This window comes from Chanodichthys erythropterus, chromosome 10, assembly GCF_024489055.1.
Source record: "Chanodichthys erythropterus isolate Z2021 chromosome 10, ASM2448905v1, whole genome shotgun sequence".
Classification (NCBI taxonomy): domain Eukaryota; kingdom Metazoa; phylum Chordata; class Actinopteri; order Cypriniformes; family Xenocyprididae; genus Chanodichthys; species Chanodichthys erythropterus.
The window spans coordinates 7,863,154-7,887,480 of record NC_090230.1 but is presented as its reverse complement, the minus strand read 5'-3'; the positions used below and the strand labels follow the sequence as shown (position 1 = coordinate 7,887,480).

Sequence of the window (24,327 nt, the reverse complement as noted above, 5' to 3'; positions counted from 1 at the left end):
AATTTGTGCAGTTTAGTGAAATTGATGAGAAATGTGCCTAACTGTTGTGAAAATACTATCACATGTGCAACGATAATAATAATAATAATGGTCCAGAATAGGGGTATGCTCATGTGCAATTATTTTAATGATTCTCTTTTGATTTTGGAGTGAAATATGACCTAGAAATGTTCTTGTCTCTTTATGGTTATCTTTGGGGACATTTGCTGGTGTGTGTGTGTGTGCATAAAGCAGCTGGCTTTATAAACGCAGTATTTATCAAACAAAATAAATCATATTAAACATTTTATTAACATAAACGACATAAACATAATTACCAACTACATCAGCCAAAAACATTTAACGTCAGTGTCGCTAGGCGGCAGTAGCGGGCTATTTGTCTCGAGACATAGGCCGTGCGAATAGAAGAAGCTGAACCGGAAGTGCGTGTTTAAAACCAGCTGATGAGATAAACGGTAAATCCGTGCAATCCGGAATATTTTATGCTTTTTAATGTTTATTTAGAGTGCATTATCTGTATGTATGTATAGTATACTAGTATATAGTATTGTCGTTAATCAGCAGTAACGTTTGTCTGAAGCTCAAGAAATAAACTTGTATGTGTAATGTATGTGACACTATTGATAAACGGTAAACTGTATTATAATGCTTATATATATATTCAAATAGTCACAAAATGCTTTATTGTACAGTAATAGTCTTCTGCATTACATTAACAGGTACCTTGCTGAAGCACAATGCCTGAAGTGAAGTCAATGTTTAGAGAGGTTTTGCCTAAACAAGGTGAGTTTTTCCACTGGTGTTGTTTTGTTTTGCCCAGCAGGCTTGTGATCGATGTAGTGCGGGGCTTTCCAAATCTCACCCTTATACAGACTGACTGAAAGATGGCACAATTGACAACCACGCCACTGTCAAGATAAACAACTGCAACACTGGAGTCCACAGCTCAACTTTACTCCATATCTTGTTGCATACACCCAGTGCATGTGGGATATCTGAGTATATCAGTCAGCGTTGTGTTTTGTTCGTGCAGGTCAGCTTTCCATGGAGGACGTGCCCATCATGGTCCTATGCAAACCAAAACTCCTCCCTCTGAAGTCTGTGACGCTGGAGAAACTGGAGAAGATGCAGCAAGAAGCTCAGGAGATCATTAAACAACAAGAATTGGCTTTAAAGGATCAACAACAATCTGAAAAAGCAGAGTAGGGTATACTTTTAAGGATCAAGTACACACTTCCATCACAACCTAATATCAGCACATATCACTTTTATAGTCAGTCATATCTCATGTATGTTGGTCAACCTTCAGTTGAAAAATGTTGTTCTTTTGCTAGAATCTATATTTATGCTTGAGGTTATGTATGCTTTAGTTCATAAGGCACATAGGCACATTAAGAATTATATGTTCAAATCGCTATAATTTAAAAGAGGCAGTTCCGTTTCAGATCTATGTTTTTGTTCCACATGTCAGCAAGTTCTTTCAGAACAGTTGCAGGTGTGTTCCGTGGTTTCAATAGCTATATTCTCAAATTTATTGTAAATATACGTAAAACTGCAAGTCACTGTGAATATGGGTTTGTGTCAAATAAAATGGCAACTAATTAATGCATGAAATTGGGATTATGCACAGGCCTTTATATTTTTGTCTAGTTTTGAATATATATTTATAAATGTCATATTTAAAGGTGTACTATGTAAAAATGTTCTGTCCGCTAGAGGTCGCTAGAGGCCTGTTCAAAACAAAGGCGTAGCTTGATGACGCCAAGTTTGAGCGCGGAATCTTGGGACATGTGGTCTTCACTTCACAGCTGGTGCAAAAGAATTGGGATTGGACTCGGAAAGAAATCATGTTCATGGATGCGATTATTAACGTTACTGTAGTATGAAGCACAGCCGGACCGAGTGTTGTGGGAGCTGAACGAGGCCGCTGGAGCGATTGCGCAACACACGCCGTGAGCAGCGGAACTTTTATTATGACACAGTCGCTGGTTACTGTCAACGCTGTTGCACACTGCAGTAAGATAGATCGATTTTAGAATATCATATTAAATGCTGGATGGCTTGATAAATGACATGCAATTCATTTTAAAACGTATTGTATGATGGAGAAAATTCTGTATTACTGTTACTAAAAATAAAGCTGCATCTGATTATGCTATGTTAGCTACTTGGCATGGTAAAGCATGGTACTCGCAAAAAATCAAGAAAATTAGATTTAAACAATAAGACTAAACTTTTGGTGTTTCCATGGTTTCTACAAAATAAAAACCAGAAACCGAGGGTAACACGGGTATGACGCAATTGACAGGCGACTCCTCACACGTCCCGGAGCCTTGGTTAAAATTGCAATTTTCTCATGACTTACAAATAGTTGGAAATATTTGGGATATTGTAAGTACTCAAGTGAACAAAATATATAACACTGGCCTAGTGGTTTTTGGATATTTTACTGTAAAATTCTTACATATTGCACCTTTAATTATATATTTAGTTGTCTTTAAATGTTCTACTTTTTTTTTTTTAAGTTTTCAGCGAGGACACATTTAATAGATCGAAAGTGACTATTAAGACACTGAAAATGTTATAAAAAAATGTAATTTTACATAAATGATGTTCTTTTCATCAAAGAATCCTGCCATCGCAAGAATAAATTACATTTTTAAAAAATATATTGAAATAGAAAACTCTTTAAATTGCAATGATATCAGAATAATACTGTATTTTAAATAAAAAAATCTTATGCTTGATGAACATGAGACTTCTTTCAAAAACATGATAAAAAAAAAAAAAACATCCATCCATCCATCTACAGTGCCTATAGAAAATCATCATACACCCTTTGGATAGTTACTTGCAGTACACAATATGGAAAGATAGACAAATCGGGACTGACTGGGTGAATATAGCCTAAGGGGCTGTACACATTACCAAACCAAATATTTCACTTATTACATTTTTAATGATCCTGCAGAAAGTGTTCAAATGTTTTCATTTTGATGATGAGGGTTATAATGTGTACATACAGCTCAAAAAAGTTACACTTAATTTATTTTATTTTTCAGGGTGTAATGTGACAAAAGGTAAAGGTTTTCACAGGATATGATGACTTTCTATAGGCACTGTATCTATCCATCCATGCATTTATCTACTGTGTACTCCAGAATTATTGGCACCTTTGGTAAATATGAGCAAAGGCGGCTGTGAAAATAAATCTGCATTGTTTATCCTTTTGATCTTTCATTCAAACATTCACAAAATTCTAACCTTTCATCAAAGTAATAAAATTGAAAGAGTAAAATTTTAAATTTCACATTATGAAATAAATGTTTTTCTCCAGTACATGTTGGCCACAATTATTGGCACCCCTAGACATTATTATGAGTAAAATATCTCTGAAGCATATTTCCTTTCATATTTACATTTTTTTTAAGCACACCAGGGTGATCATGAACATGAAATTGTCCAGCTATGACTTCCTGTTCCACAGGAGTACAAAAATATCTAAGAAACACAAAGGCCAATTTCCCTTAATCATTCATCACAATGAGAAAAACCAAAGAATATAGTTCTGATGTGCAGCAAAAGATTGTTGAGCTTCACATGGCTGTAAGTAAAGCATTGAAAATCCCCATTTCCACTATCAGGGCAATAATTAAGAATTTCCAATCAACTAAAGATGTTACAAATTTGCCTGGAAGAGGACGTGTGTCTAAATCGTACTAATGTGCCGTGAGGAGGAAAGTTTGAGTGGCCAAAGACTGAATTGCGGAAAATAGTTGAGTCTTGGGGTCAGAAAACCTTAAAAAATATCAAACAGCTCCTACATCACTTGTTTGGGAGGGTTTCAAGAAAAATCCTCTGCTCTCATCCAAAAACAAAACAAACTCCAGCATATTCAGTTGTCAGACACGACTGGAACTCCAAACTGGACCGGCTTCTATGGTCAGACTAAACAAAAAAAAAAAAGAGCTTTTTAGCAGCAAACCCAACAGACTGGTATGGTGCAAACAGGGATAAAAAGTACCCCATGCCCACGGTTAAATATACTGCTGGATCTTTAATGTTGTGGGCCTATTTTTCTGCTGGAGGTCCTGGACATCTTGTTCAGATGCATGGTATCATGGATTCTATCAAATACCAACAGATAAAAAATCTGCTAGAAATCCAATAATGGGCTGTGGTTGGATCTTCCATCAGGACAATGATCCAAAACCAACACAAAAATGGGTCACTGAGCGCAAAATGAAGCTTCTGCCATGGCCATCCCATACTATTTAAGATGGATAGTATGCACATTGAGACGCAGGCATGGGTCCGTTCTTTGTACGTCGCTAAATCAGTTAGCTGGATTTGTTTGATGACGATTTGGAATGTTCTTGGATTGTTCGGTTCTCCGACGCTAATCCTGGACTTGCTGTCATAGCAACAGGTCCGAAACCTGCTCGGAAGCAGGCTTATTTCATGTAAACAGGATTAGATTGCATCTTTTTAAGCGGAGGTGATGCTTAAAGTCTGTCCCAGCCACTGCTACTTTCTTACAAGAGTACCCCAATATGAATGGACAATAATAATAAATTTAATAAAAATAAAATTTGCAAATAATATTATAATGTTGTGACATTTACCATAATATAGACACAGCCAGTTTTACTAATCGAGAGATTTATTAGTAAGGAAATAATTACCTAATAATTTTATTGGAGTCTTAATACTCTGAATGTTGCGATCCTATCAGACTTATGATAGCAACCTGAATCGTAACAAAGCACTGTTTGCCAGAGGAGAACTGGCCCCCCGAGTAAGCCTGGTTTCTCCCGAGGTTTTTTTCTCCATTTAACACCTGTTTGCCACCTGATGTCACCTGTAGGAGTTTGGGTTCCTTGCCGCTGTCGCCTTCGGTTTGCTTAGTTGGGAACACTTGACATTTGATATTCAACAGTATTCTTGACTTTAATTCAACAGTGTTTTGATCTGCCTGCATTGACAATATTCTTTAAGAGCTGCTGTGCAGCCAAATCATATACCAGTTATCACTGTAAAGCTGCTTTGACAATCTGCATTGTAAAAAGCGCTATATAAATAAAGGTGACTTGACTTACATGATGTACAGTTAGTCTGTGCTGTGCATTAATTTGAACTGTGACAGCTATTATGGGAGTGGCTTGATGCAGCACAGGAAATGCAGATAACTTGATCTTGACCCTTAAGAATCTTTAATGCTGTCCTGTTACAAATCTGCTTCAAAGGTAAAATTAAATTAATTGCTAATTACGTTTAAATAAAAATGTAAAGCATGTACAAATAGCCTACTAGAAACTGACTAGTACAAGTAATTGGGAGTCATGTAAAAAAAAAAAAAAAAAAAAAAGTGCACATTTCATTTCTCTATTACATTTATTTGTTGTTTTGGTTGCTTGGCTGTTTTCTTAATATGGTCCAGAAATTCGTCAAGTTGTTAGGCTATATGATATCACTACATTGCCGTCTTGATGGCAGCCGATGGCAGCCAATCGCTGCATTGCTGATCGTGGTTTTGAGTATCGATACATTACCCTTTTCGAGGAACACAGTTATCCTGAGTTCAGTTATCCCAATTAGAAGATCTGGCATCTGTGAAATCATCTCAAATATATTAAGCGATGTGCGAAGAACGGACCCATGGTCTCTGTTCTCTTGTGTTTGGTGTTCTCCAAACTCGTCAGGCATTATAGAAGACTACTCAGAGCTGTGAACTTTGGAAAAGGAGGTCGCAATAATTAGAGAAAAAAGATTTATTTCAAACCATTTCCTCTTTCTGTTGATTTACTTCAGTGAAAGTTTAGAATTTTTTGAATAAAATATCAAAAGGATTAACAAAGTACATTTATTTTCAAAGCCCCCTTTGCTCATATTAATTCTGGAGTTGAATGTATATATAAAAGAACTCTCAAGTGAGTACCAGTAATGACAAACTTTATTATTTATTTGTCAACCATTTTAAACAAAGAGCAAGTAAGTTAGGTACGTTTCACATCCACCAGTCTACTGAAATATAAAAATAAATGTTCTTGACACCTCTGTGAAATGATCCCAGCTGCTGTACATTGCTCAGTTTTGTCCTTTCGTCAGTGACCATCAGAAATGACACCTTTGAAAAGTCAAAAAGAAAATAAACTCAAGCACAGTATACAAAAAGCAGCCCAGGAGGGAGAAAGAGCTTCCAGCTTACATGCCCCTCACTTATAAAGCTATGTACACAAATCCGCAAGTCTCTACAAACACTGCTAACTGGGGCCTGTTTCATAAAATAAGTTTACCAGATAAGCCAGGCTTATTTCAGTTAGTTTGTTTATTTTGAACCAAATCAACTGACAATAAATCAGACTTACTGAAATAAACCTGGATTATTTGGTAAACTTGTTTTATGAAACAGGCCCCTGGAGAACAGGAGTGGCAGTGAACTCAGGAATATAAAACATGGAATGACTAAGTCATAAGTGTGGCACTTTCAGGATTAGCTTATATAAGTCACATCAGAAGGATCAAGGGGGATTTACATCTCCTTCAGATTTTAAAAGTGCCTGGCCCTTCAGTCCCATTGTGTTCTGACAGGAGGGAAGTTTAAGTACTTAAACTTTAATGACAAATACAAGCAACTTAAAGAAATACAGAACTCCAGTAAGCATCACAACTGGAGCAGCTGCCACAGAAATGGCTTGTGGGACTCCTGAACTCAGTAGCTCTCGTGTTTGAGGCGCCCGCCGTCTCCTTCACTCATGAACCTCTTTCGGCCCCTGACAAAAACAAAAACCCAACAAGTTCATTTGGGTGCATGACTAAAATATTTTTTACGTAATACATTATATTATATATAATGAGTGTTGAAATTTCTACGATGCAGACGTCGACAATTCCGCATCGATGCAGCAATAGACCATAATGGATTATAGCCTACTGACATTTCTCTGACATAATTTGTTGTATTCGCGATAGCGTAAAATTGCAGAGGGAGGAAAAACACAAAAACGCACACACGAGTGAGTGTGTGCAAGTGTTATTGTAACTTAAGTACACTAATTGAGAGTTTCATGCCCTTTTAGTATTTATTAGTGTTTATTAGTTCTACATGCTCCTGTTGTCTGCTGTGTTCAGACTTAAGTTTTGTTTGACTACATTCAGGAAGTGTACTTTCTTGGAGAAGATAAAATAAAAGGGGGTTCATATATCTAGTGCTTATATTCATTGACGAAAATGTAGCCATGTGCAGTAATATTGAAAACTGAGGATGCAATGCATCATGGAATTGAATCATTGACATGATAATCTTAATCTAATTGAATTGTGAGACCAGTGATGATTTACACCCCTAATATTTTTTATATATTCATAAATATAATAATAATAAATTATGTAATTATAGTAATAATTGTAATGATAAATATAAATTTCATAAGAAATGACAAAAAACGAAAATGAAACCAAGTTCATTTGGGTACATGACAAAATTTTAATGCAATAATAATAAATTATGTAATCATTTTACTTATTAACACTTCAAAAATATATTTTTATAATAAATAAGCACTTTATGTAGTAATAATAATAATAATAAATAATAATACATTTGTAATAAATATTTTTATACATATTGTAATTTATATTGTATTATACATATACGGTCATTCATAATAAATGTAATCTATAAAAAATATTTTATGTAATAATAAAGCAAAGTTTTGCCTTTCACACACACACACACAAAAAAAAAAACACCTCACTCACCGACAAGGACAGAGGTCCCGCAGTTTTTTATCGATGACCCCGGCATTGAAGCTCTGCTCCACAAACTGTTCCAGGAGCGAGTACGCACATGGAACATCAATACTGATGTCTGCCATGTCCAGGTAGACTCTTTCAAATCCCTGTAAGAGGAGACCATTCTGATAAGAAGCACTTTTAAAGCTGCAGTAATTCAAAATGACCAGCAGGTGGTCACCATACCTACCCGTCTCAACTGGTCTACAGTGATAATTGTAGAGGCGCACAGAGACTTTAGCAACTGTAGGATGATTTGAAGGGTTCTGTTGCCTTTAGACTCCAGGACCATGATAACAGCCTAAAGGGGAAAATATATATATATGAAAAAATGAATAATCAGGCAGAGCTGTATCAGGCTTTCCACTTCAAATGCCTGTGTTGTTGCAGCTATTACCTCATAAACAAACTCATGATGAAAATGTGGGACTTCCAGTTCTCTCAAGCACCGCTCAGCTTCCACTGTGTCACCTGATAACAGGTACTCCTTCAAAAGGAGGTTAACCTGCAACAACAACAATTATGCAATCTGTTAGAGTTACAGGCCTGAACGCATGTGTTGATGCTTATGCCATTCCAGTTTGCCCTTTCATAGACAAAGGACGATGTTATGTAACATAGCCAGTGAGTGGGTGTGTCCTTGCCTCTTTGATAAGTTGATTGACAGGTCTCTGGCCGCCACCCGAACCCCAGAGGCTGTCGATGCGAAGGCCGGTCCATCGGCTCATTCTCAGTAGCACAGCCGCACGATCCAAAGCAGCTCTGATGAAACGGCACAAACAAACGTCAAACTCGCTTTCAAAAAACACAAAATAAGACCCATTAAATGTGTAAAACATTCAATACCTGGCGTATTCACAGTCTACTTGTCCTTTGTAGCCATCAATGAAGCTTTTTGAGAGGATGTTGTCTGCGACGGCTCGTGCGATGAACTGGCCGAGCAACTACAAGACAAAAGAAAATGGGAATTAAGCATTTAACATTTCCAGGTAAAGATCACTCGTTCTGAGTGCTTTCCACTCAATACATTTCCATAAAAACCCACCATGATCACATTATCCAAAAAAAGAAACATAATTCACAAAACACAACATAAAACACAAATAATTAGGCCTATGAGATTTCCTTTAAAGCTTTAAAAACTTCAACAAATATAAAAAAGTTTAACTGTTTAACATTTAATAATAATAATAAGTTACAGTATTTATTAATCTTTGTTAATGTTAGTTAAAAAAAAATCCAGCTGTTTATTGTTCATGTTAGTTCACAGTGCATTAACTAATATTAACAAATACAACTTTTGATTTCAATAATGTATTAGTAAATGTTGAAATGAACATAACTAAAATTAATAAATGCTGTAGAAGTATTGTTAATTCTTAGTTTGTGTTATCTAAACTAGTTAACTAATGAAACCTTATTGTAAAGTGTCACTGATATATTTAAAATTTCCAGAGAAAGATCACTAATTTTCCACTGAAAGCATTATTATATTTCTTGTTCATACACACAAACACACACGATCTAAAAGGAACTGAAATCAGTTAACGCAGCAGATACTGAATTTAAAAGTATAAAAAAAAAAGCCCAAAGTTCCTCATTGTGACTTTTTTAAAATTCCATTAAAATGTGTCCAACTGTAAACAGAGCAGTTGTGTGCGCAGCTGTTAGCACACTGTCAAATAATGCAGTAGTAACACACATCGGTTCATACTAATGGAGTAGGAGGTCAATATTTGTTCACGTGCTGTTTTGGCACATCTACCATTTGTATTTGGACTGTATTGGGTGTGAAGGGAAGAAAGGGTTGTGTTTGTCACATTCTAGCACTCAAACAACATCTGCTCTTGTGTATGGAGCGAAGGCGGGGTTAAAAGTGTTTGTACAGCAGAGAGTGTGTTTGGAGGCACAGCGCTGACCCAGCATTCTGCACACAGCGAGACAAAAGCACAAGCTCTGGTGTTTGTATGAAGCCAAAGGAAACAGCTGAAAGTTTCTTCTGATGGTGCAGATGAACCAGTCAGACACACTCTGACCACAGAGTTTTCATTGTTAACCGCAGTGTAATAAACACTCTTAGCAAAGTGAACATGAAGACACACCGGAGCTTACAAACTGGGCCAAATGTTACACTGCGCCTCAGCTAGAGCAGTTCATGATTATGAACTTTGGCTGATGATTAAATGTCATACAAATAATTGCGATTATTCTCTTCTATTCATGCCCCTTAACACATAAACGTCAAAAAATAAATAAATAAATAATAATTTAGTCATATTTAATGAACAGAACAGAACTGATATTTTGAGGAATATGGGTAACCAAACAATTGATGCCCCCCGTTGAAAAAATATTAAATAATTTTATGAATAAAAATATTAAATGGAAGTCAATGGGGCACATCAACTGTTTGATTACCCACATTCTTCAAAATATCATCTTTTCTGTTCAGTAGAAGGAAAAACCCATGCAGGTTTATAACAACTTGAGGGTAAGTAAAATGACAGAATTTTCATTTTTGGGTGAACTATCACTTTAATTTTCATTAAAGCTTTGAAAAATGCCATTATGGTTATAAAATATTATTATGGTAATATATAAAATTGTATGACGTAAATATTTTTTGTCAATCTGGTTCATTTTCCAATTAAAACCTCATGAATATAATACTAGAATATATAAAAGGGATGCACTGATACCACTTTTTCCAGAACGAGTCCGATATTTCATTTTTAGTACTTGCCAATACAGAGTACAGATACCTGTATTTTCATTGCATTTTTAAATTTTTTTAAAAAAATTGGGCAGATATATCAAAAGAATATGAATCAAATTAGTTGGCTTAGCAAATAGATAATTTCCTGCAGGTATTTTCATGCCTTTTAAAATGTATTCTAGGAGCTACTGTTACTTTCACTATTCATATTATTGCTCGATCATATTTTATCTTCAATTTAATAGCAAAGAATGACAGGGATTTTTTTTCTACTGGCTAGTGCTTCAAATTTTTAGATACCAATGAAACATTACAATGTTCAGGTAAAATAAAATAATAAATAACACTGCATTGTCTTCGCTGTATAAAATAAATCTAGATTAATAATTATTAAAGTTACAAAATTATTCAGTCATGTGCAGTGAATGATTTTCTTCTGTTGTTAGATTAAATATTATATATTTATATATATATTTACTTGTGGGTGCAGGACACTATAGTTCATTTATGTAAGCGAGGACAGCAAAATAAAGTAAAGTGTGACATTATACCCAAATTCTTCATACAGTGACTACCAGTAAAACTGATAAAAATTTGGAACCAAAAATTATTCAGACACTTTGACCTGACCATGTTTTGTGTTATCTGACATAATTACGATTAACGTTTTCTGACACAGTTTAACTCTGAGAGGTCATATTTTATTAGCTTTTTTTAAACTATAGTGAATAAACTGTATTAATGAATGAAATGTTCAAGATATATTATATTTTTATTTTTTTATGTTATATGTAATATGTAATATATATAACATTCCATCTTCTGTCAAAGGACCAGAAAATGTTCAGTCTGAAATCTGAATGCAATGATCACTGTCCTACCTGCCTGTCAACATATGCATTTTCCATACCTCCATGCACCTGCTAGCGCAGACATCACACATAACCACCGTGTTGGATGTGGCTATGCAGAGTTATAGACAGTCACTGAGCACCAAAAACAAACAGTAGCCACCTTTTACAGTTCCTCCTGAACCAAAACAACAAGCTTATGCTGAAGTCATGCCATGTCGTAACCTTGATTATGAGATGGCAACCCATAATCTGATACTTTCAAAGCCATCTTGCTATTGCTAGCCTCTCCGGAATTGCCTACTCTACCTTTAATACGTAGGGTTAAGGGTTTGAACAACTCCCAAGTTTTTGCAATAGTAACAGTGACAGACACCTTAAATGTACACTAGCTTTAGCGTGTTACCTGCGGAGCCCCCGGTGTGTCCAGCACCAGGTCGGGCAGCTCTTTGAGCAGTTTGTGGAAGGAGGCTTCCACATCACCAGCCGTAAGCACGTGCCCACAGAGCTCGCTGAGCAGTCGTGACGTCAGTTCCCTGTGGCTGGCTTTTGCTTCCAGCGCTAGCGATATGGCTAGCATGGGCACGTCGCCACGCATGTCGCCCAGATTAAGCTCGGCAAGCAGTTCCTGAAGGAACAGAGTGAGAGGTCCTAAATATAATGAGAATAAACCTGGGGAACGGTGTATTTACTCATAAAAATAATCGCACAGGACCGCATGACACCGATTAGATATGAAAGGGCAAAAGCCGTCTTCTCGTTCAACAACACGGTCATAAATCTCACCGCCACTTCATTAGCATCCCCGTGCTCAAAGTACTCTTGAACGATAGGAGTGACAGTCTTCTCAAACGTCTCTTCATCCAGAGGGAGGACGACCGTCTCATATACACAGTTCTCCTGGAGAAACAAACAAGTTTGAGTGCCAATTTCATGGTAAAAAAAAAAAAAACAAGCGAGCGTATTGCGTGGCTCTTACCTGCTCCGCATCGTAATTGGGATCTTTAACATCAACTTCATCTTCGTCATAAACTTCCCCAGGTGTTCCCCAAACACCTTTACCACCAGCCCCACCTATGAATACAAAACACAATATCCTTTCAGAACAATAAAATGCTTTGGAGGAACTCTGAAAGTGACGACATGTCGAGAACGGAAAGAAGAACGAAAACCGTGCAACTCTTTCAGTACCTTCTGCTGTAGCGAATGAAAATACATTGTCATGTTAAAGGGTTAGTTGACCCAAAAAATACATTTCTGTCATTAAGTACTCACCCTCATGTCTTCCAAACCTCTAAGACCTTTGTTCATCTTCAGCACAAATTAAGATTTTTTTGTTGAAATCCAAGCTTTTTTTAATCCCCCATAGAAAGTAACGTAATTATTCATTCAAGGTCCAGAAAAGTAGTAAAAATATGGTTAAAAAAAGTTGACGTTACTACAGTGGTTTAACCTTAATTTTATGAAGCAACATGAATACTTTTTGTGCACAAAAACAAAAACACCAACTTTATTCAACAAATTCATCTCTCTCCTGCCATTCTCCTGCACTGTTTACGTGCGGCGCTTCCGTGTTTATGTCTGAACACAGACTCATTATTGGCCGACACTGTTCACGTGAGCAGCACGACACACGTGTGTGACGCTGACTCAGGAGCCGACCAATACTGAGCCGGTGTTCTGACGTAGAACCTGGAAGCGCTGAATGTAAACAGTGCAGGAGAATGACAGGGGAAACATTAACTATTTTTATTTGGCTTTTGAGCACAAAAAGTATTCAATGGGAATAGTCAATGGGAACCACTGCAGTCCCATTGACTATTTTAATGATGTCTTTACTACATTTCTGGACCTTAAATGACGGCAATTACATTACTTTCTATGGGGGATAAAATAAAAAAAAACTCTTGGATTTCATCAAAATATCTTAATTTGTGTTCCGAAGATAACAGAAGGCGGGCTCGGAACGACATGAGGGTGAGTACTTAACAGAAATTTCATGTTTGGGTGAACTAACTCTTTAACCGCACAATATCGTCCCCTAAAAAGAGCCGGGTCCCTTTAATTCACAGCTAGTGACATCATCTCTCGATATGTGCAGAGCTCTGACCACAAGCATCAAACTGATACTTAACCAAGAAACAGAAACTGATTCTAACCAAACTGGTAAAAAAAAAAAAAAAAAAAAGCACCAAAGCAGTGTATGCACGCAAGGTATAGATGTTCTGCTACACACTTAAAACATAACATAAAAGAAGATATTTTGAGAAAGTCTTTTAGTAAACTATTTCACTTTTGGCTGATGTCAAAGCCAAAGGTTGTATTATGCATGTGCTAAAATAATCATTTGGAAATACCTTTTAATGGCTTGAATTACAGGTAAAAATAAATTATGCATTTCAGTAATGTAATTTAATTACCTAATAACATCACATTAATCTTTTTTTTTTTTCCCCTCAAAGAATGATTTTAATAATTGGAACCATACTATTTGGGATAGGGCCCTCCTTTCCAGTTGTTATAGGGCTGCAACATCCCTCATGTTAAAATACACTATGCTTCATTTAACTTAGTTGCAATGAAATGCAAGTAGCAAGTTTTTTTTTTTTTTTTTTTTTTTTTAAGTATTGTGATGTACATCTGAGTGAAACAGATTACTGAAAAAGAAAAGAAATGTAAGGTGGAGACTTGGTTCTAGCAATCGGTTGGTCACCAATTAGTAATGTCGGATTTAAGGGCAAGACAACACTACTGGCTTTTGCTCAGCCTGACCTCAAAGCCTCGAAAGACACTGTCAATACGTTGTAATCCACTTTGTCTTCAGGATGAAGTGGGGCATTCAAACTTAAGTATGGCACTTGCAAACCTACTACATTTTCACTGCAATGCCTACATCTGAAGGATTCTGGCCAAAAAAAAAGCTAACAGGATCTCCTGCCCTGCCCTGCGGGCTGACTTAACCAGCAGTTACGCAACACAAACAGGGCCAACTGTGCCATTGCAGAGGGAATCAAAAAGAGAAGTGTGCCATTAAGTCATCTTGTGGGTGATGGGGGAGGTGGAAAGGTCAGGAGAGGGCGATAATCTCAGCTAAAACACTCATCTAGACGATTAAATGATAACCATCAGACACAAAGAGAGTAAAGTGTTGGGTTTTTTTGCAGACTTGGTATTATGTTAGCAAGTCAGCACACATGTAGTGTACTTGACGCAGCCAGTCAGACGGCATGTAGGCCGTTTTTTCTGCAAGCCAGACTTTTCCAAATCAATTCAGGTCTGTTGCACTCAGGGACGTTGAACCCTCGACAAAGGACCACCGCTGGGTAAAACAACTTTTGAATGAATGGGAGTGACCGTCTGTTATGAACGCATGCGTGAATGCATATGGGGTTTGGTTGCTTGTGTCAGTTCCTTCGCATTAAGAATCAGTCGGATGTTTGTTAGCCCTCTAATTGGCTAAAATAAAGCGGTGGATGCTGGAACAGAGCCAGGCCAACAGTTAATTTGTTTTTAACATGCACTGGACTTCTGGATCTTTTAGAATTCCAGAACTCCAAATCTAATTTATTCATATTTATGTGCACTCCAATATTTTATGGCAGTGCACATAATTAAATCAAAATATCTGAAGTGCAGAACGTTTTCATCTGTTGGTGTGGATGCATATAGTTGTGGCTCTTGGTGTGTACGGGCTTTAAGGAATGAAAACAGCACCAATACCTTTCTTCGGCAGGCCTCGTCCCTTGCCCATCCTCGACCTCCGGTTAAGCAGTTTGCCCTTAGGGCTGGTGGGCGGAACAGTGGACCGGACCACATCACCGTTATCACTCAGCGAGTCGCCCCGGCCTGAGTCCCGGGAGGAGTTCTTCCTCAGACGTCTCTTCACCTTGGCCTTGAGTCTTGCCTCATGAATGCTGCCGGTGGGGGCCAATATCCAGTTTCCATTGATCTCATTATTGACATTTCCAGCAAAGGTGCTGTCCTCGTCCCCGGAGGGGAAGGAATCGCTAAGATTTCCGGCCTCTGTGGATGATAACATGTGAATAGTTTAACTAAATATACATAAAAATAGCATTAACACTAGGGGCCAAAGTTTGGGCCCATTAAAAAGACCACTAAGAGAGTACAAACTGTTCCACTGAGAGAGTACAAACAAGTGATAGTCCTGACCTTGACAACTTCACCAAGACTTATCATATCAAATACAAAATATGAGAGCAAATAGTTCTCAAACACTGACCTAGAAACATTTAAACTTGAACTTACCAACAGGGTTTGCATTTAGCCATGCCTCACAGTCAGTTGCCATGGTTAAGGAATTAAGTTTTTCAGCGTATGAAATGTGCTTTTGCACCTAGGATGCAGATATGTTAAAGTTAATATGTCAATCTTTCTAAAGCATAAATGAATACAGACAGACAGCTGCTCCAATCAGCAGCGTCCATTTGGCTCATACACAAGCCTAATACAATGAATGGACCGCATTACCATACAAACAGGAGATCTACACTCTCTAAAACAAAGTGTTTTGGCGAAACAATACTCAGTTTTTAATACTAAATTTTATTAACGTGTTTTATATTTGACGAATAACACGAATTTAATGCATGGCGTTATGTGCACGCGCAAATGCACGGACGCAACATAAACATAAACAAAGCCTCAGGGCGTGCAGAGAACAAACGCGTTTTAGCCTTTATTTGACGCAGCCTGTAAGGTAAAGCCTTCACAAGTGTTATATGTTGCAAAATAAGTTTCTTTCAAACAACAGCCAGTCGACGAAGAACAAATCCTACTAACCTGCTTTATCGCGCAGTCCAAGTTCGAACGTATTCTCCGCTGATGTTGATTTTGTGTTCTCTGCCCAGCAACTCGATAGTGTAATCCTGCCCTGCGAGCTCTCTGATTGGTCAGAATAATAGAGGCGGATAACAAGTTGACCAATGAAAATTGAGATCTGATGAACCAGGTCTTTCTCGTATTTTCTACGAGGTGTTCGTTGAAGATCGTGACTTTCCGCCGCCCGGGGATGGACGCTGGAACAGAAGTGATGTCATTATGTAATAGATTGCGCATGAGTGAGGATGAAGTCACTGTCCCTCTGTTATATTATTCAACTGACCCATTTTTTTTAAAAAAGACCACAGGTTAAAAAAGATGCAAGGTTTATTTCGTAATGTACAGGCCAAGACATGTAATTCAGGGCCATTATGGGACACGAAGCTTCGGTATTCGTCGTTTTTACATAAATATCAGGCCACACTATTTCCAAAATGTTTATTCAATATTTGCATCAATGCAACCCAAAATAATTATACAGATCTTTCTTTCAGAAAAATGGGACGCTATCATTAACAGAATATAAAACAGCGAACAAAAAGTTTTCCAGAACCATTCCAATAATATACTCACATTATAACACACACACTCACACTCACACACAACAAATAAATTTGATATTAGATAAATAAGCATGGTCCAGTTCAAGTATCCCTAAAGTCTGAGCTCTGTGTACAACAATGATGAAAATATTATTATTATTATTTTGCATTTTGAGACATTAACTACTCTTGACCACCTAAGGCACTTTAAAAAAAGTGAATATTTAAGCATGAAACAGATTCAAGACCTGAACACTGAAGAAAACAAAAATGACCACAGAAAATGCAATACAACAGAATATTGGCAAGTATTAACCTGAGGATAATTTTACACCTCTTCAAATTTAAATACAAATTTAAATAAGGCACTTCTGAAGGAAAATCTGCAAGCTCCAAAGCATATGCAAGCTTTAGAGTATGAATGAGACAGATGCAAATGATGTAAACACTACACTTACCAGTGCATTTCACATTCTGATACATATTTTTCACAGTGTAAAAAAAAAACTTCCTGACCTACAGAGGATACACACGCCACCTTGTGTCCTATGAATAAGGACTTTGTACTTAACAAGACCGTTGACTGCAAAATGGAAATTGGCATTATTTACTCAACATCACATCATTTCAAACCTCTATGTTCTTTGGAACACAAATGAAGATATTTTGCAGAAAGTGACAATGAAAGTGAATGGGAACTGAGGCTGTCAAGTACACTATTAAAAATAAAGATTCCAAAAGGTGGGTTTTTGCAGTGATGCCACAGAAGAACCTTTCAGTGATTTTTTTTTTCTTAGTATGAATAACATTTTAAAAATGTAAAGACCCCTTTTTCACCATAAAGAACCTTTTGTGGAATGGAAAGGTTCCATGGATGTTAAAGATTCTTCATGCAACCACAGATGCCAAAAAAGAACCTTTATTTTTAAAAGTGTACGTAGGAGGAGAAAAAAGATATTGTGGTCACGACTTTTTCATTCACTCATTTTAGTTCAATCATGGCCAGCTCCATATGGCTTCAAAAGACTAGGAATAGCACACATATCACATGGACAGTCCACGGGTAGATTACTTACAAACTGTAATCCATTACGAAATATAAATTACATGATGAAAATTGTAGTTAGTGACATAGGCTAATCTGTTACACATTTTAGGTAATATAATCTGATTACTTTTTGATTACTTTTGACCTAACTCATTTATCACATTGTTTTGAATATGATTATTCTTGTAGCATATTGATATAAAAATGCAAAGAGAAAGAAAATGTATTCCACTCTTTGTTATAAACAACGTGAAGTGCATTAAACATATTTCAGGCTTTCTCAAACTGGGGTTTGTGTTGGAACTGCAGGGTTCGTAATTTGATAAAAAGCTAATTAATTAGATCTTAAAATGTTAAAGGAAAAATATTTTAAAATAACCCAAATAAAACACTTACTAAAAATATTTTACTTGTTCATGTTGTGTGGCCTCTCAATTTCCATGTAATTATAGCTAATGGCCACTCTTGTGTGTGCAATTCCACAAAACTGGAAGATTTTCTGAACATATAGAAGCAATAGGCTTTTTTAGAAAGAAAAAATTAAAAGATAACATTGGATAATCATTGAATTATGAATGATTTACTGCTATTTTGTGATTAAGTACTCAATAAAAAGTAACTGTAGTCAAGTATTTTAAAATGTCATATAATCTAATTACAAGTATTTAATTTTAGGAATCTGATTACGTAATCCAGATTACATGTAATCAGTTACTATACAACATGGATTACTTTTATGGTACTTTTATGAATCTTTTTTTTTTTTTTTCAAATTTTGGAGCCACAGTGTCCATTCACTTCCACTGTACAGGAACATAGCAGCATGAACATTTCGAAAAATCACTGTATTTCACTGACAAAAATGTAATATGCGTTGACATTTTTTCCAGTGAACTATTCCTTTAAAATATGATATTTAATAACCAATTTTTTAATTCATGAAAACTTTCATAATATTCATATTGCTATGAACTGGAGTACACAGAGGATCCAATTGCTCTGGTTCTCCTTGTGTCCCTTCCCTTCCTCTTTGTGTTTGTGTTGTGTCTCTCTGTCTTGATGGATTTGTCTCATTCAGTATGTCCCAGCAGCGGTGCAGTCCCAGTAGTCTCACATGAGCTTCAATCAGTGTTTGGCGACTCTGTGTGGAAGTTCAAGAGACTTTCCTCTGCCAGCTGCGATAGATACTTCTATAAAAACAAAAAATCCCCTATTAAATTACACAAAAGACAGTTTACTTTTAAATTACAGGAATAAGAGCAGTCATACAGCCTTGAAGAGCAACAGTTTGGTTTCTCTGACTAAAATGGCTGACTGACGGCACCTGACTGTTAAACTGAAGTAAATTTATGCCACAATTGAATTATTACATGTTTCTGGGCTCTCTTAAAGATATACTTTTCAAACCCATTCATTTATGTAATTTGTCCTCTGACAATGTGGATAAAATGACTAGAAAACTTTGACTTGCTAAGGCTAGTTTCATAGCTAACTTTTTATGTATCCTAATTTAGTCATCTTAATTAATATTGTGGAACTTTTTGCATAATTTGACAAAACCGACTTTCATATTTCATATAGTACAAAATAATTTTGCACAAATGTGCTGATGAGTATGGAATTGACTCTTGAGTCAAGTTGAGGTCTGTTTTTCATGACATACAAGTGTCTGTATTGAAGAAACTCCCATAAATGTGCGTCCTATCAAAATACATATTTGTTTACCAGTGAAACAAGGAGAGCTGAAACAGAAGAAGGTCAAAATGCAGGAGGAAAGCAGGTGTTTCCTGTAGTGTTTACAGTCTCTCTCTCTCTCTCTGTCTGTCTGTCTTGGTTTCTCCTGTCTTGCTCTTCTGGTGTTAAATTCAGCTGTCACCTTCTCGCTGTAGTTCTGGTAAACTCAACACAGCTGGCAGACCTCAAGGTGGAGAAGTGAAGTATGAGGTGACGCTCTTTGGCCAACCACTCTAGTCTGAGAGACATGACAACTGGTTGTGGTCTGACTGTGATGACGGGGAATCAGCTCCTTGCCACCTCAACTATGTTGTGCTGGAAAGTGTGTTCGTCTGTCTGTATGTGTGTATTTCTGAAGGGATATAATGAGAAACTCTATCCCACCCTGAGGACCAGACTCCTTAGATCAGTCAGTCTTACATTGCCGTCACCAGTGGTGGTGAGTAACTAAGTAAGTGTAGCCTTTTCAGTAACAAGGTACTATTTCCAACAAGTAGCAGTGTAGCATGGCCAAATGCTATATCGCTGTTTGAATTTCGCATTGTTTGCTTGTATCTTTACTGCCAAGCGAGCAACAGTCAAATATGCGCAACTGATTGGTCCTCTCAGTCCACTCTTGATTCATTCTATAAGAAACAATTTACCGACTCACTGATTTGAGTTGCTTCAGCAGCTTCCATGTAGTTAGTTAGCCTGTAGTTTAGCTAATCTCATGTACGTCTGGAAACTTTTGCTGTGTCCCAATTCGCATACTATCTGTCCTAAATAGTATTCAAAATTAGGATCATAGTATGTTGAAATGAGTATTCCAAAGATACCCAGATGGTCTTTTTTTCTGGTTAGAATCCGAAGTGCAGATCCGCGCACACTCTAACGGCTAATATTGCCCACATCCCATTGCGCTGTAGATGAGGATTCAATTAAACACAAATAAAAAATGAGAGATTTATTATTAATAATCAGTATCTAATCTGACGAAAATATATTTATTCAATGTTATCTACATTATATTCCATCTGCAACAGCATTGTGAACTTTTATAAAGATATGTTTGGTTATTAACCATCATTATGCAAACATGAGGAGAGTCTCCGCATGAAATACCCAAGACTGGCAGATCTATGTGCTGCTACATTTCTCTCCCAAACGGCAGGAAATTAAATTAAACTGAATGTGGAGAATTTTAACTGTGACAAGAAGATTGACAGGGCAGTGTAAACTACGACAGGATGCAAGTAACTAAGCGACAGAGTGGTTTGTAGTGGTTGTAGTGTATGTCCCAAAGTTTGCCTGCTCTTTTGCTACAGACTCAAAAGCATGTACTTTTTTTTAGTTTTATTAATATTTTGACATTGCTTTCATTTTTATATTTTTAGCTTTCATGTTAATTTTGGTTTCATTGGGTTTAATATGTTTTTGTTATTTAGTTTTCATTTATTTTTATTTCAGTTCCAATTTTAGCTAGTTTTGGTGTGTATTTATTTTTCACTTAATGATTTTAGTGCTTTTTAGTACTGAAAGGGTTAGTTCACCCAAAAATGAAAATTCTGTCATTTCTTACTCGCCCTCATGTCCTTCCACTCCTGTATGACCTTTGTTTATCTTCAGAACACAAATTAAGATATTTTTCATAAAATCCGGTGGCTCAGTGAGGCCTCCGTTGCCAGCAAGACATTAACACTTTCAATGCCCAGAAAGCTACTAAAGACGTATTTAAAACAGTTCATGTGACTACAGTGGTTCAACCTAAAAGCGACTAGAATACTAGAGTAAACCAAAATAACGACTTTATTCAAAAATATCTAGTGAAGGGTGATTTCAAAACGCTGCTTCATGAAGCTTCGAAGCTTTACGAATCATTTGTTTGGAGTCAGTGGTTCGGAGCACGTATCAAACTGCCAAAGTCATGCCCCCAGTGGTAAACCATTGAAATTTCGAAGCACTTATGACGCAACAAAGCCTCGTTTACTGAAATCACGTGACTTTGGCAGTTTGATATGTGCTCTGAACCACTGATTCGAAACAAAAGATTCATAAAGCTTCAAAGCTTCATGAAGCAGTGTTTTGAAATCGCCCACCACTAGATATTGTTGAATAAAGTCGTTATTTTGTTTTTTTTGGCGCACAAAAAGTATTCTCATCCCTTCATAACATTAAGGTTGAACCACTGTAGTCACATGAAATGTTTTAAATATGTCTTTAGTAGCTTTCTGGGCATTGAACGTGTTGCTGGCAAGCTTAGTCTTGCTGGCAGTGGAGGCCTCACTGAGCCATCGGATTTTATTTTTTGGGTGAACTAACCCTTTAAACTTATTTCAGTTTATTGCCAAGGCAACATTTCTAAGTTTCATTTAGTTTTAGGTTTTTAACTAATATTTGTATTTTATTTCAGCTTTATTTAAAAAGCTTCATTTTCAACACAGCACAAGGCTTAAAGATCATTGTTTTCCAGTCATTTATGGTGTTATATTGTCATGGTGACAAAGTCGTAAAATTGCATACAACTAAGATGACTAAATTAAGATACATAAAAACTAGCTATGAAATTAGCCTTAGCAAGTCAAAGACAAAAGGTTAAGAAAGAGAAAGGAAGACTGCATGTTAGTATTTATGACCTGTAGGTTCCTGTAGTGAATTGTACTCCGACAGTGTGACGTCTTGGCTGTTTGTTCGCTGGTGTAAAACAAGCCACACAGGTTGCAATAAAATCCTGTCCTTGGCACAATGAACTCCACACCTGCCAAAACAACAAAACCAGCCAGAAATCAGAACGATATGAAACTGCCACATTTTCTGAGCTACATTCTTATACGTCTCTGTGTCTGAGTGTGTGCAGGGGTGTAAAGTCAGCTCTACTGTGAGGGAATGAAGTGCATTAGCTGTGTGGTAATGAGTACACAAGCTCAGGCCTCGAGGGTGCAATTCACACCTCACTCAACAGGATGACAAATGCTCCACTGACATCAGCTAGCCCTAAAGGCTTCAGTTACCCACTGAAAGCCCACATCACAGCTAGAGCTGTTCATTAGCGTCGCTATTACCATTGCTCATACTTTCTTCTTCCGGACTAAACGGCATTTGCGGACTCTTTTGACTCTGGTGGACGTACCTAACGGTATGCTGTGTTCGCCGATGGCTTTCTCCTGATCCTGAGAGGGAGACACGGCAGAGGTGTCTGTCGTCTGAGGTGAAGGGGTCGGTAATGAGTCAGGAATATCTAGAATAGAGAAACAGGTGAAATGAAAATGCTTTAAGGTTTGTTGTGTATCATGGACGTGAGGTTCAAAAAAGGTAGATTTTAAATGCAACTTCTAAAAATATCTTTGATGATTGAATATCACAGTTTTTGTAGGTAGAAAAAAACAACTTTCAAATAGGTTTTTACTTGAAAATAGTTTCTGTCATCATCCACTTACCTTCGTCATTATCAAAATGTCAAAGCTTTTTCACACAACAAAAACTTAGATTCTGAACTTTGATTGACATGTTTTAGACTTCTATGACAATTACATCACTGCATTTGGCAGATGCTTTTTTTCCAAATTGACTTTCATTGCATTTAAGGTACACATTTGATCAGTTCTTCAGATCTATTGTTCGAGCTACAGGAAGGCTACCGTAGTTATGAGAATCTACTAAGAACTACATGTTATTAGTATCAGGAAGTAACCTTCCCCAACACTGGGTTTATGCACTGTAAAAAGTAATACACAATATTATTAATTAAATTCAACACATAAGAATTGAGTTAATCAAATTAATTCCTTAAAAGTCAACCATTTAAAATGTGCAAAATTATCAAACAAAATTACGAAAACAACAAACTGACATAAAAAGCCCAACTGCCCAACTAAATGAAACACTGATCACCATAATAGTGACCAAACATTTTAAATAAAATCAACATCCAAACCTCCGTTAATTCATGTGTTTCTCTTTCCTTCCGTGATTCTGCTTGTTATCATCAGGTCTCTTCAATGTTGCCAATAAAAAAAAGTTCATAATTCATCTTTGACGTCTGTTTGTTATTCAGATATTTTTGTTAAAAATGTACTTGTTTTAAATGGTTGACATTTAAGGAATTCATCTGATTAATTCTAACTCAATTCTATTTGTTGAATTTAATTAATAATATTGTTTGTAATCTGTTGCCAAAATTTTATGAAGTAGATAAAGCCTATTACTTTTTACAGTGTGTATTTACTGACAAACTCGTCGGTTGTGGGTACCTTTCTTTTGACTGTCCTGTTTGAGACACGGTTCTTTCTTGTCCATTTCTGCCGCTTTTCTCTCGTCAGTACTCGTGTCTGTCACTTTCCCGCTCTCACATGTGCTGCTGTGGTTTGGAGGCCCAGCTGGTGTGGCTGTGTTGGTCTGTGTATCCATATTAGTGGCGGTGCAGGACTCCTCCAAAGCGCTCTTGAACTCCTGGGACGGGAACTGGTTGAGTTGAGAGACAGGCTGCTCTGGGGCAGATGACTTTAGGGGCGTCTCTCCGGGGCAGGACTGAGAACCTCCAGAGCTCTCTTCTGGGACCAAATCCAGTGGTGGAAGGATAGGAGGGTCCACCACGGTGTCCTCGCCTCCTGTTGGGGTCTTTGCATTTGGTTTAGGGCTCTCTGTCGTTGACTGACCGGGCTCAACTCTCCGTTCCTCCTCTTGAAGGTCAGGTAGATCAGGTTCAATTATAGAGTCATCCTCTCCTCCGACTTCATCTACGGTCACCAGTTCCTCCATGCATTTAGGATACCAGCTCTCCTCCTCTCCATCATCTCCACTTCCCAATCCCTTGGCAAGACATTA

The 24,327-nt window shown here is 37.0% G+C and overlaps 3 protein-coding genes across 10 annotated transcripts in view; 1 reads left to right on the top strand and 2 right to left on the bottom strand.

The window, feature by feature from the left end:
- The first annotated feature begins 364 nt into the window (after positions 1 to 364).
- On the top strand, positions 365 to 2,976 carry bbip1 (BBSome interacting protein 1). Of its 4 annotated transcripts, none has more exons than XM_067398535.1 (3): positions 365 to 455; positions 720 to 783; positions 1,034 to 2,975. In XM_067398535.1, the coding sequence occupies exons 2-3, from the start codon at positions 738 to 740 to the stop codon at positions 1,204 to 1,206; spliced, it is 219 nt and encodes a 72-aa protein (XP_067254636.1). In that variant the 5' UTR covers positions 365 to 455; positions 720 to 737; the 3' UTR covers positions 1,207 to 2,975. The 4 variants fall into 4 exon arrangements, with proteins under 4 accessions (XP_067254636.1, XP_067254637.1, XP_067254639.1 ...); XM_067398536.1 differs by lacking the exon at positions 365 to 455 and adding an exon at positions 501 to 607 and having other exon boundaries at positions 1,034 to 2,976; XM_067398538.1 differs by lacking the exon at positions 365 to 455 and adding an exon at positions 527 to 596 and having other exon boundaries at positions 1,034 to 2,976.
- A 2,965-nt stretch (positions 2,977 to 5,941) lies between these two features.
- Positions 5,942 to 16,217, bottom strand: pdcd4b (programmed cell death 4b). The gene is made up of 12 exons (XM_067398534.1): positions 16,162 to 16,217; positions 15,628 to 15,715; positions 15,082 to 15,384; positions 12,341 to 12,435; positions 12,148 to 12,261; positions 11,768 to 11,989; positions 8,641 to 8,738; positions 8,439 to 8,556; positions 8,192 to 8,299; positions 7,985 to 8,095; positions 7,762 to 7,901; positions 5,942 to 6,773 (listed from the first exon to the last, which is right to left on the bottom strand). The coding sequence occupies exons 2-12, from the start codon at positions 15,668 to 15,670 to the stop codon at positions 6,713 to 6,715; spliced, it is 1,413 nt and encodes a 470-aa protein (XP_067254635.1). The 5' UTR covers positions 15,671 to 15,715; positions 16,162 to 16,217; the 3' UTR covers positions 5,942 to 6,712.
- Positions 16,218 to 16,526: 309 nt separating this feature from the next.
- rbm20 (RNA binding motif protein 20) overlaps positions 16,527 to 24,327 on the bottom strand; it is an 80,504-nt gene continuing 72,703 nt past the window's right edge. For all 5 annotated transcript variants that reach the window (XM_067395922.1, XM_067395925.1, XM_067395923.1 and 2 more), the window contains 4 exons: positions 23,754 to 24,312; positions 22,634 to 22,741; positions 22,140 to 22,261; positions 16,527 to 18,980 (listed from right to left, as the gene is read on the bottom strand). In XM_067395922.1, coding sequence (XP_067252023.1) covers positions 18,912 to 18,980; positions 22,140 to 22,261; positions 22,634 to 22,741; positions 23,754 to 24,312 — 858 coding nt within the window. In that variant the 3' untranslated portion in view covers positions 16,527 to 18,911. The remainder of the gene's footprint in view (positions 18,981 to 22,139; positions 22,262 to 22,633; positions 22,742 to 23,753; positions 24,313 to 24,327) is intronic.